The 12,968-nt window shown below is 34.1% G+C and overlaps 1 protein-coding gene across 5 annotated transcripts; it reads right to left on the bottom strand.

Moving 5' to 3' along the window:
• Nucleotides 1–2,156: 2,156 nt before the first annotated feature.
• LOC127813040 (carbon catabolite repressor protein 4 homolog 4) lies at nucleotides 2,157–12,277 on the bottom strand. 5 transcript variants are annotated; one of them, XM_052353732.1, is made up of 10 exons: nucleotides 12,131–12,277; nucleotides 10,945–11,030; nucleotides 8,908–8,948; nucleotides 7,240–7,289; nucleotides 5,617–5,686; nucleotides 5,342–5,463; nucleotides 4,843–4,976; nucleotides 3,983–4,049; nucleotides 3,560–3,707; nucleotides 2,157–2,539 (listed from the first exon to the last, which is right to left on the bottom strand). In XM_052353732.1, the coding sequence occupies exons 1-10, from the start codon at nucleotides 12,172–12,174 to the stop codon at nucleotides 2,240–2,242; spliced, it is 1,062 nt and encodes a 353-aa protein (XP_052209692.1). In that variant the 5' UTR covers nucleotides 12,175–12,277; the 3' UTR covers nucleotides 2,157–2,239. The 5 variants fall into 5 exon arrangements, with proteins under 5 accessions (XP_052209692.1, XP_052209690.1, XP_052209691.1 ...); XM_052353730.1 differs by having other exon boundaries at nucleotides 3,885–4,035; XM_052353731.1 differs by having other exon boundaries at nucleotides 3,885–4,035; nucleotides 10,945–11,173; nucleotides 12,131–12,272.
• Between the last annotated feature and the right edge of the window lie 691 nt (nucleotides 12,278–12,968).

Below are 12,968 nucleotides of genomic sequence, written 5' to 3'. Positions count from 1 at the left end.
GAGTTCATCCATTACTAGGGCAAATAAGTATGGACTTAGTGCAGAACCTTGATGCAGTCCTATTGTAGTTGTAAATGGTTCAGTATCCCCTCCGCATGTTCTGACCCTTGTCTCTACACCATGATACATGTCCTTAAGGGCTTGTATATAGGCTATTTTGACTCCTTTCTTCTCTAAAACCCTCCATAATACTTCTCTAGGGACCCTATCATAGGCCTTTTCTAGGTCTATAAACACCATATGTAGGTCCTTCTGATGATCTCGATACCTTTCCATTAGACGCCTCAGTAAATATATAGCTTCCATTGTTGACCTACCAGGCATGAAACCAAACTGATTTTCTGACACCTTTGTTTCCTTTCTGAGCCTCTGCTCTATTACTCTCTCCCAGAGTTTCATGGTATGACTCATTAACTTAATTCCTCTATAATTTTCACAGTTTTGAACATCTCCTTTGTTCTTGTATATAGGAACCAAAGTACTCTTCCTCCACTCATCTGGCATCTTTTTTTATTTAAGGATGGCGTTAAATAGTTGCGTTAGCCAAGAGATGCCCTCTTCTCCCATGCATTTCCATGCTTCTATTGGTATATTATCTGGTCCCACTGCCTTATGATTTTTCATCTTTTTTAATGCTTGCTTTATTTCATTTGAACTTATGCGTCAATAGAATGTATAGCTCACATTCCCTTCGGAGTTACTAAGATGTCCCAACCTAACTCTTGTGTCACCACCATCATTGAATAATTTTGTGAAATACTCCTTCCATCTCTCCTTAATCGCTCCCTCATTTACTAAAACATTTTGATTGTCATCTTTTATGCATTTCACTTGATTTAAATCCCGTGTTTTTCTTTCTCTTGCTTTAGCTAATTTATATATATCCATTTCTCCATCTTTTGTATCAAGTCGTTTATATAGATTCTCATATGCTTTTGACCTTGCTTCACTAACAGCTCTTTTTGCTGCCTTTTTTGCTTCTTTATAATTTTTTTGATTTTCTTCATTGTTGCATTGATATACCGCCTTATAGCAAGTTTTCTTATTTTTAATTTTCAATTGTACCTCTTCATTCCACCACCAAGACTCCTTAAGGTTAGGGGCTCTACCATTTGTCTCTCCAAGGACTACATTTGCCGTGCTTCTCAGAGCATTAGCCATTTCTTTCCACATTTGGTTTGTCTGTCTTTCTCCATTCCATTCCCTTCTACCCCTTAATTTTTCTTTGAAGATTAGTTGTTTCTCCCCTTTTAAATTCCACCACCTGATTCTTGGATTTTGTTTTATGTGATTTTTTCTCTTCCAATTTCTTACTTGGACGTCAAGTACTAGAAGTCTATGTTGAGTAGTCAAACACTCTCCCGGTATCACCTTACAATCCCTACAACATAACCGATCCTCTTGTCTCATGAGGAAGTAATCTATTTGGGTGCTTGAGGTGATATTTTTATATGTAATTAAGTGTTCGTCCCGTTTTTTGAACCTAGTATTGGTTATAATGAGCCCATATGCCATAGCAAAATCTAGGATAGATTTACCCTCATTATTAATTTTCCCAAATCCATACCCTCCATGTACCTCTCTATATCCGTTTCCGTCTCTACCCACATGCCCATTTAAGTCACCTCCTATAATCACTCTCTCTCTTCTTGGTATCATTTGTATGAGTCCCTCTAGGTCCTCCCAGAATTTTGCTTTTATCTCATCACCTAACCCCGCTTGTGGTGCATATGTACTAAAGATATTCATAGTCATTTTTCTTAGACTAATCTTCACCATAATAATCCTATCCCCTATTCTCTTTACATCCACTACCTCATCTATTAAGCTTTTATCCATAATAATCCCCACTCCATTTTTCGCTCGATCAGTTCCTGTGTACCATATTTTATATCCAGCTTCTGATAAAGTTTTTGCTTTTTTCCCTATCCATCTCGTCTCTTGAAGGCACATAATATTAATTTTTCTCCTAATCATCACATCCACCACTTCCATAGCTTTACCTGTTAATGTTCCTATGTTCCATGACCCAATCCTTAATCTATGATTTTGTTTTTGGCCTTGACTTTGGATTTGATTTTGTTTTTAGCCTTGACTTTGAAAAAATGTTATATTACATCTCTTTGGATAAATATAAATTGAATGGGCTATCTATCTAGTAGATAAAGTGCCATTATAACATTAAAATGTAACATTCATTTTCAGAGAAAAAAGACAGAGCCTTCAATAAAATGTAATTTTAGATGACTTCAAATTCAACGCCAATTGGGAGATGATCACTTGGGTGATGGTAATTTGGCAACCCTCCAATTACATCAGGGGATTCTAGCTCTGGAAGTTGAAGGTAACTGACGGGTTTGACGTCGCCTAAGGGAGAGAAGAAGATATAATCTAGAGTCCCAGTGAAGCCCGGAGTGCAGTTTGTGAAGGCTGGCTCTCCCCTTGTAAAAGCATAAACACTACATAGACCCATGGGTACATCTTCAACGCAGTTAGGTGATCCCATTGAAGAGCTTCCCGAAATCATGTATTCGTATACCTGAAACAAGGGGAGTACCATTTCAGAAATGTGGCAGAAAGTCTACGTTTCCATATATTAGCACAAATCAATTCTATGAAAATAAAAATGAATACAAAAACAAGTAGGTATCAAACAAAACCAAAGAGTATGTACAACAATCAATCAATCATCAGTTTTTTATATCAAATGTCAAGAGTTTTTAACAAGGATAATTTCTTGTGATGCTCATTTTAACAATAGACCAAATTTACTTTACAACATCCACACTTGTCTATCAGGTTTTACAAACTGAATCCCAATACCTACTGTTCCAGCTCTCTATGAGGAGGATAACCCAACAGTATACAGATTGACTAAACAAGCAATTCATCCACCATAATACCTAAAGAACATTATAAAAATACAGATTTAACATTTTGAAACATAAAATTTTAGGGTACATCCAGTTGAGAAATTATAAAAATACTTTCTGCGACTGAACAAGCCCTTAGATTTTCATTATGATCATCCTAATTCAGGATGACAGTAAAAATGTGAGATGCTATGGAGAGTGGATTGGGCATCGGTTTTCTTTCTTTTCTTCAGGGAGAATGGGAACTGATATGGAAAGCTAAAACACATGGAAGACTCGGAATGGTGCCATAGAGAGTTGTAGCCAAATATATACCTCACTGGTTTGTTTCTTGCTTCTCTATCACAAGAAGTTTTAAACTAATGATATCAGGCAATATCAACTAGTGGCCTCCCAAATTATAATTTAAACTGTCAATAAAAAACAGCCTTTAGTAGCCATAGGTCGTCCTTTAAACCTCAGTTGCACCATCCCACAAATAGCAGTAGTCCACATGCTGAATTTAGAAATTAAGCGGCTGAAGAAAAATGGGAATAAATTATTTGATTGGAGGGAATGCTCAAAACTCACTAAGCCACCACACCTGCTATCTAGATGTGACATGCAGGAAACATCTAAACGATTGCTACTAAGATAGCCAATAGGCAAGTAGAAATCCAAGAGTACAAACAGGAGAAGTGCTGAACCTTATCTCCAGGTGTTGAATTGAAGTCACCAGCCACCATTACAGAAGGCGTGCATTGAAATTTTTCAGCTACTAGTGTTTTAAATTGTGCTAAGCGTGAAAGAAGGTATTTAGCCTGTGCAAGCTTTACATCAGCCCAATCTGGATCCCTGCAGTAGCAGCAGCATTCCAAAACCATCAGTTTATAGTCTCTTCCAACAGCTTTATGTATAAATCACTCCAAGGTCATCCACCTAGAGATGTATAAACACACACCCCCGCCCAAAAAAAAAAAACCCAACCCAAGTGGGAGATATGACAAATTGGTAGAAGTCTGACTAGTTTACCAGTAAAGATGTGTGTTTGCCAAAATAATAACATGACTAGAAGCATCCTTGAGTTTAAATGCAGCCATGATACCAACACAATCACGTTTTAATCTTACACGAGGATCATTGGGATCTCCACAAAGTCCATCGGCATTTTTCTGCTGTAAATCTGAAAACAGATTGCTAAAAACAATAAGTATCAGGAATGGCATAATATAGGCAATTAGAATACATATAGTAACCTTAATTATAAAGTGAAAGCATGGTAAAAAGAGGATAAACAAAGCTCAAAAAGGAAACAAAAACTCAGGTCCATAACGTGAAATGATTCTAATTGACTCTTCTATAATTTTAAAAAAAAATCTTGTTGAATTTAAATGACAATATATAAGATAAAATTATTGCACTTCCAGTACAACTAGAATGCTTTTCTGCACACTTCATTTAGTCCTCAGATCATATGAACTCCTGTGTTAGTTCATTTATTAGACTTGCTGCACAAGCAATACCATTTTTTAAACAACTCCCCTAACTGTCACAGCCAGTCCCAGGCCCAGACAAAAGAGGTTGTTTTGGAAAGCCAACAACCAGCGTAAAAATGATTAGATCTTATCATAAATTTTAGATAAAAGATAATTTCATTGTTGTTGTTGCTATTAGAAATTAAAGCAAACCAAATTTAAGAATATAACAACCGCTCAGTAAAGTAAAATGATTAACAAGAATTCAGCTTGATGTATAATATAGTTAAGACTCAAGCTTTTAGAAAAATAACTTGAATTCAAATTGCAAAATAATGATGATAAAAATCAAAGACAACGTTATACAACATGAAACTCCATGGTTAATAGGGTTTAAATCAAAATCCAAATTTTCACTGCATTTATTCAGCATTATTCTTCTTCATAGAAATTGAATGTATCAAATCTTAAGGATATAGACAAAAGAGTAACTTAGCGCTTATGGGCTTCAATACCTTCTTTTGGTTCAATCTCTTTACTCCCACTGGCTAGTGTGTCATTATATTTGTCCACATGTAAAGTTGTTTCATCTTCAATACACTCTGCAAGATCATTGTATTCTATTTTTTCATCTAAGACCAACTCTGCGCTGATAAAACACCAAAAGGAAAAAGAGACAGAGACAGAGAGATTAAAACAAACATCAGTTTTTTTTTTAATAATATTAATCGTGAATATATGAGAATCTGAAATGAAAAGTTGCAGAAAATTGCAACAACCAACTTCTTTCAATTTAACACAAACTATATAACTTTGGGAATTATTTTTCAATATTCAAGCAAAGGTCCTTGTGCTTGAGGTATTGTTAGGATGCTGACTTTCCACTAGTGAAGACAGGAAATTAACTCAATATATCATAGGGCAGTCCATTAGATCCCAAAAATATTAAGTCAAGAACAATGTAATAATGCATAATTTGAATAAAAATGTTGAAAAGAGAAGACTTTGTGTTACTTGTTTTTCTTATAAAAAATCCCACACCCATCAAGCTTCTTGCCGCTCCTCTGTACATAGATACTTGCATAGCCAAGGGTCTCCATATTTACTTTGTAAAATGTATCATATTCATCCACTTCCTGAAGAAGTATGCGTATATTAATTAGAATGAGGATTATAACCCATGCCTTCTCAAAGAAAGTAACAAGTACACACTGCTCAGCACCATAAAGGTTATCATAAAAGATTTGCACTGAATCTAAAACTGTAATAAACACTAGAAACGTAATAACCTGCAAGCAAAGGAAATCTGCCCCAAGGTTCTTGAGAAGAGTCAAAATTGCCTGAGAACGAGTTTTCCACCTGCCATAAACATGTGGCCAAAAAAGAAAACTAGTTTAAGAGTTACAGAATATTCACACACACATTTTTCACAATGATAAGTGTGAGAAGCACACTTGATTTCATTTACTCTCAACTGGATTCCTATTCTTTTAAATCTAAATCCCAAAATAAATTCTCTTTTATAAAGGATAAATTGCATGTAATGAAAACCTTAGATATAACCACCACAGTAGAAAACTATGACAAGTATCTCTACCAGTGTAAAAAGTATAACTGCTGGGAATAGTAACAGCTATATACACAATTTGATGCCTGATCCAACCAACTTGTGTAAAAACAATTTTAAATAGTCCTTAACTCTACAAAAGCAGGAAATATACTTGAACAAACAATATTCCATAAGCAAAATTTAAAAGTTAGAGACAGATCAACCCATACCAGTGCTTAAAATAAAGGCTTTACATAATGTGGTGTGTAGCTCCCAGCCTCCCACTAATTCAAGGGCACTGCCTAAGGTACAGATACCAGTCATTAGACTACTTGTGATATGCTTCTCACACAAGAGGCTAGCTTTGATATTTCCCAACTTTCTCCACTTATCACAAGTTAAAATTGAGCAATAGGGTTTGACCCTGACATATTTTTCTTTCCTTAATTAGGACAAACTACTAAATTAGGATTATTCCATTGGACTAAGATTAAATCTAGACAATGGATCTGTTGCCAGGGGGTTGTTAAAGTTATTCTTGTAATAATGTTCGTGCATATATTTAGGTGCATTTAGCATTAGTAAGCACAAGAAATCTAAATAAGCCAAGGGTCTACAGATGAGTATCTGCTGAGGTAACAACTCATGAACTCTGAACAATTTATCTCCCCTTCCATCTTTTTTGCTTGTACGAGGCTGTCCAAGTTTCTCACACTGGCTTCATACATTACACAGCATGTTATGCAACAGATACAGAAGCATATGAGAATGTTTTGAACAAGGGGTAATTAATAATTTTTATAATATTTTATATTAAAAAATAATTTTCAAATGAAAATATTTTATGCAAAATTATTTTTTTTCATCTTACTTTCCAATGTTTGGTTTGCATGTAAAAATATTTTGCAAACGTTTTTTTATTGTTTAGCATAAAGAAAATATCTTCTAACAATCGGCTATGAGTTTTTACAAGATATTTAATAAGTCAAAACTTATTCAATAAAAATTAAAATGTCCACAAACGATATTTATTCTTAAGTTCTTTCCTTTTTAGTTTTCAGAATTCAGATACATTTCGGTCATTATTGTTTGACAAACAGAAATGGTAAAGGTGTCTTCATGGAAGGAAAAAAAAAAACTAACTAGTTTTCGTGTGAACAAAAATGATTTACTGAAATACAATTGGTAAATCATTTTCCCATTTTTGATGTAAAACATTTTTACCAAAAAATATTTTACATAATTCTTGTCATCCAAGCACTGAATGATGGGTAAACTATTTTATGTCAAAACAAAAAAAGAGCCCTAATCATGTAAAAAAGAAGAAAGAATTCAAAAGCATAAGCACAAAGTCAAGATTTACTTGCGACAGGGTGATGGAGAGTGTGGAAACTGCTCGCTCTTTGCATATGCCTAGATATTAAATAATAAAAAGCGTTAGAACTTATTTGGCAGAGTAGTTCGCCATAAGCTAACACGCTAAATGTGCATTAGAAGAATAATCAATTAGCGAGTTCATCAGTGATAGTGAACATAAAAGAAGCCCTCTTCTTGTGAACATATCTGAGAAATTCACTTGAGCATCAAAACAGACGATGAAAATCTGATTTCTATATATGCGCTAATTCTTAAAACAAAAAGGCATAATTCAATGCCTTTAATGCTATTTTTTTATCACAAAAATAATTATATGTTCTTATTTCCAGTATGTTGCTGCACTATTAGAAATGTCTTCTAAAAATTCAACAAATTAAAAGTAAAACAGACTTAAAGCACACAAATTAGATTCAGTTGCCAATTCCAAGCTCAAGATTCAGCTGGATAACTGAATATGTTGCTGGGAAGGCAGTTATTGTGTTCGAAGGACCAAAAAACAGAAGTACATTTCTATCTAGGTATTTGATCTAGCTGGATTATGACTAAGGTAAGAACTTGCAGAAAATGATCATAAATTCTCGTCAGCAGAGTAGGAGATGCTGCAATTAGAACTGATGTAAGCAAAAAGGAAGGAGGAAATGATAAAGGATGGAGAGAAGAGGGAAGGGAAGAAACCCGTGAAGGCAGAGAGATGCAGTTGCTGGAGGGAATAGCCCCAAAGCAGGCAACATCAGTTTGAGTGCACATAAATACTATGAGGGCAAGCATGAGCAGTAAGATCAGATCAATCATACACTATCAACAATCAAAAGCTTACTGTAAACCTTCTAAAAAGTGTTAGCCAATGCCAATTATATGCAATCAACAGCATAAAAAAGTAAAATATTTTGAAGAAAACATTTTACCTCAACAGAGTGTTAGATGAAAAAAAAGACTAGAGCTTCAAATGTAGACCACTATAATACTGAATAAACAGCTTAGCATGCTAAGATTTCTGTAGGAAATTCATTAAATACTAAGAGCATAATTTTTCAAAAGAAAGAAAAATACAACACATGTTTCATCAGTAACATTTTTGGTGAAAACAATTATTCAAGATATAGAATTGGAGTAAGTGTCACGCAATGCAATTTTGAAAATACGAAAGATTTTCTTTTGTCGAACATAATTCCAATCTAGGGACCACCATTTCTTAGGCTCTAGATCTATGAAAAGCTCATCAGGCTTTCTGGGCAAGAGGTGTTATTGATTTTATTTTTCCTAAAAATGATTTTTTTTGAGTATTTATTTCAAAAGTGATTCTTGCAAGAACATAAATTTTATACTAACATCAAATAGGCCACAAATCAACTATCTTTGTCCAATGATTGATAAACTTGTTTACATTTGAGAAAAAGCATCACCATGCATAAGAATAGCTCAAGAGTCATCAAAAAATTGTAACACCAGGGCATATATGCAACAAAATATGCACAATAAATACTGTTTATGTCACCCTTCAAAGCCAAAAGAATATGCAACCAACAGAGAAACCAATAATTCCAAATAACGCCCCTATATTGATGTGTAAGTATAATGGAAGACAAATGGCATATAGAAACCACTAAAGTGGATCAATCTTAGACAACTGAATGAAGCATCTAAGTCTACATACCTGCGCCAAAATGTTGTAAGAAACAAGTCGAAATTTGAAGCCTAAAATAATAAGTTGGACAATAGCATGGTTAGACAATGTAAGAGAATCTTAAAAGTTGTTCATTAAAGTAAGGTCCCTCCAATGTAGCTATTTACATATCATAAAGCAAAATAGACCACAAGGGACTGTAGAGCCCCAATTGATTGTAAACAAGCAGGGAAACAATTCCAAGGAAAAAGAAGAAAGGAACAATGAGGGAGATAGAGGTGCTTATTTGGGAAAGGGAATCATATGGTCAAGAAAAAGATACTTCAGCATCAGCTAACAATGACAGTAACTCATATGAAACTTACCAGCCATAACTCAAACCATAACATCCATAGACTAAAGGTAATTATGCATCAGTCACCCTTTCCAAATTCTCTAACATGAGGAAGAATAATGGAAATATACAGGGGGCTATTTACTAGTGGAAAATTGCCCCAGTTTTCCAGAAAATTACACCATATAAAACGGAAAATTAGAAAACTTGTTCACATGCAAAAAATTTCTAAATAGAAAATGGAGATTTAGAAAACTCAGTTTTCCAAAATTGAGCTAAACTTGGAAAATACCTAAAGTGAGTTTTCTATGTTTTCCTTGTTAATTTGGAGATTTGGAAATGCGCCTTTCCAAAAATTTTTCCCAAATCATCTCCATTTCCTTCTCCAACACAAGTTACACCAAAAAATAAAATAAAATAAAACATCTCTATTTTTATTGAGCATATGTTTCAATTTTCTAGTTTGGAAATTAATTCCATATTTCTAAGCCATTTTTCTAGTTTGGAAATAAAATAAAATAAAACAGCTCTCTTTTTATTGAGCATATGTTTCAATTTTCTAGTTTGGAAATTAATTCTGTATTCATAAGGCATTTTTCAAATTTTGTATGAAAAATGAAAACCAAAGATTTTATAGAAAACCGGAAATCATTTTCTACAACTGAACAGCCCACTATGTTCCTTTTCAGAAATTTAAAAGAAAAATTGATAAATAAATGGTGGCTGTTAACCTTAGGACTCTTAGATTACACCCTTAGGCGAGAAAACCCTCACATAAACCCTCTTAAACACTCTCGGATGCAATGTAAATGTAGGAACATAAAACTGAACAACAGAAAAGAAAATAACTGAATTTAAAAGATCAAACCAAACAGCATTAGGCGCAGATTTATCCTGGTTCGGAATGCCTTTGGCAATCCTACATCCAGCCTTCAAACACCCACCAAGAGCAGCCTTTTATTAGGATGAAACTGATCAGTACAAAGCCCAAGCCCTCTCTCAACCCTATTGCTCAAGTACAACCCTTGTTCACTCCAAGAAAACTCAAGAACACAATACACATGCCTCACTTTCTCTAGAACAAAGAATACTCACAATAGAAACAGAGAACTTGACAAGAGAGAGGAGTTATTAGACTGCTGCCTTGCCCTCTTATTTATAGAGGAGGCAGACACACTTAGGCAACTAACTAACTTAGGGAAATTACATATTAACCCCAACAAAATGTACTAATTACACTTAACCCCTAGCTGCCTAATTTCTTCAGTCAAAACTACTCTTTTATGCTCCTTCCGATTTTGCTATCTTCTAGGACAAAACTCGAGGCAAACTTCAACAGTGGCTATTATTAAAGAAAACAAGGGGAAGGAACTTGAGCACAACAGGTCCACAATGACATAAACCCAAAAGGAAGGAAAGGAAAGGGCAAAACACAATCATAGAGAGAAGAATGCATGATTCATTACTAGGCATACAATTTTGTTCTCCATCTCCACAACTTTTTTGATAAAAGCATATATCGAGCAAATATTATCCAACATAAAACCAAAATGCAAGGCTACAAGATAACTGATATGCAGGAATATAAGGTTAAAATATGCAAGAGAACTAAACATGAATATCAAGAAACCATTGTCATGATTGCGACAATAAAAACTTTGCTACAGAAGGCCAAGAGTTTTCTCCACATAAACTACAAAAAACCAAAATGGCTCACATACCATCCAGCTTACCTGTTGAAGTAATTTCATGATGTTCCACGGGAATAAACTTTGGACAAATGAGTGCTGCCTTTGTGCTCATTTTGCTCAAACAGATTCTGCCGGAGACAATAAAGCTTGTGCTTTCAGTTCATTGGGAAACTCAAATCTCAAAAACCAACATTCAGCCTGACACTCAAGCTTTAATATTTGGAAGTTGCTACGTGGATCATGTAGTTTGTCTCTTTCTGACTGACAATTACTACAAACATTAAACAACATATGTAAAAGATAACTGCTTTAGTTTAGCAGAAAACATAACTTTTCTTCTGTCGGCCAAGTATTTGGCAGAGAATTTAGCGATGCATTAGATTTTATTGCATAACGTTTGTGCAGTTTAGCCAGCAAGAAAAGGTAGAAACCAGAAAAAAAATAAAAAAAAATAACACCTTGCCCAATTGCTCCTGTACTTAGCTAAGCTGACAATTAGTCTAAGAAACACGAGCACTACAAGGAAGAGACCAGCCAAGACGGGCTGGTCAGGTGTGGAAAATAGCCTCTGCTTTTTGAAGAAATTTTCTATAGAATTAAAAGTTACAAACAATATTACTAATGGTCATCATTGATATCATAATATTAACAATATAATTAACATTGTATTGGTTGGTTATATTAATCTTTTAATAATAGATTACTAATAAATCATTGTCACTAAATTTATAATATTAATAATCTTGTACCATTAAATCTAACTTATTCACAATATTAATATAGTAATAACATTACTAATAAATTATCATCATTAAATTTATAATATTACGTAGTCTCAAGTCTCAAGTCTCAACTCTCAACTCTCTAACTCTCAGCTTTTGGGAGAATACTCAAATTCCCCATCAATTTAAAAATAAAATTGGGTGCTTGGCACTGTCACATATTACTGTAATGTCATTCCAAGACCTAATCTCACACAGAAATGGCCTAACCGTCCGTTAAAACCGAGAAAACGAACGAATAGGAAAAGAAAATGCACATGCAGACTCACTCCCTAGAGGATTCCATCGCCAAGAAATTGCATACCAATAGGTTTTCTCCAAGTCATATCAAGAAGAAATTCGTAGGTATAACAAAACGATCCATATCTACTGTATGCATACCAACACACACGCAGATATATATATATATATATAGAGAGAGAGAGAGAGAGAGAGAGAGAGAGAACCTTCGGAGAGGGAGGCGGGGAACACAGGAGGCAACCCTGAGCATGATTCGAATGGAGCAGGGCTAAAGCCTTCCCTAGAATCGGTGCCATTCTCTGAGAGTGACGACCTATCGGGCCGCCGCCCAAAGCCCATGGCCTTTCAGCAACATTCCAATTCAATTACTTGGGTTGGGTTGGGTTGGGTTTATAAAAATGAAAAATCAGTTTTAGATTTGGTTTTAATATTAGTATACACCAAATTGACTAAATTATATGATAAAATAAAAATATTTAAGAAATTGGAATTGCCCGCACTACTATTATTGTAACCCAATACTCATTCTTGTCACACACCCCTTTCATTTTCCTAGTTTTGGGGCCATCAATTGCTAACTTTTTTTTTTTTTTTGAAGGAAAGGGTATTTTTGTCAAAATTAAATAATTTTTCCATACACAACATATAATCTAATAAAAGTATAAAACCAATACGTAATATTTCTTTCAAACATAATATTTTTTTTTATCAATAGTCATAATTTTGAAAAACAACACCATTATCAAACACAATGTTTAGTTTTTATTTTTTAATCCGAAAAAAAAGATATACATGAAAATTGACAATAAAATTAAATAAACTTTTTTTAGGGACCCTAAAATTATATACACTCCAAATATCAATCAATTATTCAATTGAATAGAATGAATCAAAATACAAATCAAATGAGACAAACAACAATAGGAATTTAAAAAATCTTACAAATAAAAAAATTGAACCTAAAACCCAAAAACTCCTAAGACATCATACGTACATCATTTGCAAATTAAACAAACATTTAGTTGTGTCAAATCGTAAGCATCC

Source organism: Diospyros lotus, chromosome 11, assembly GCF_014633365.1.
Source record: "Diospyros lotus cultivar Yz01 chromosome 11, ASM1463336v1, whole genome shotgun sequence".
Classification (NCBI taxonomy): Eukaryota; Viridiplantae; Streptophyta; class Magnoliopsida; order Ericales; family Ebenaceae; genus Diospyros; species Diospyros lotus.
Note: the sequence above shows the minus strand (reverse complement) of the source record. Positions and strands in the feature narration are given on the sequence as shown.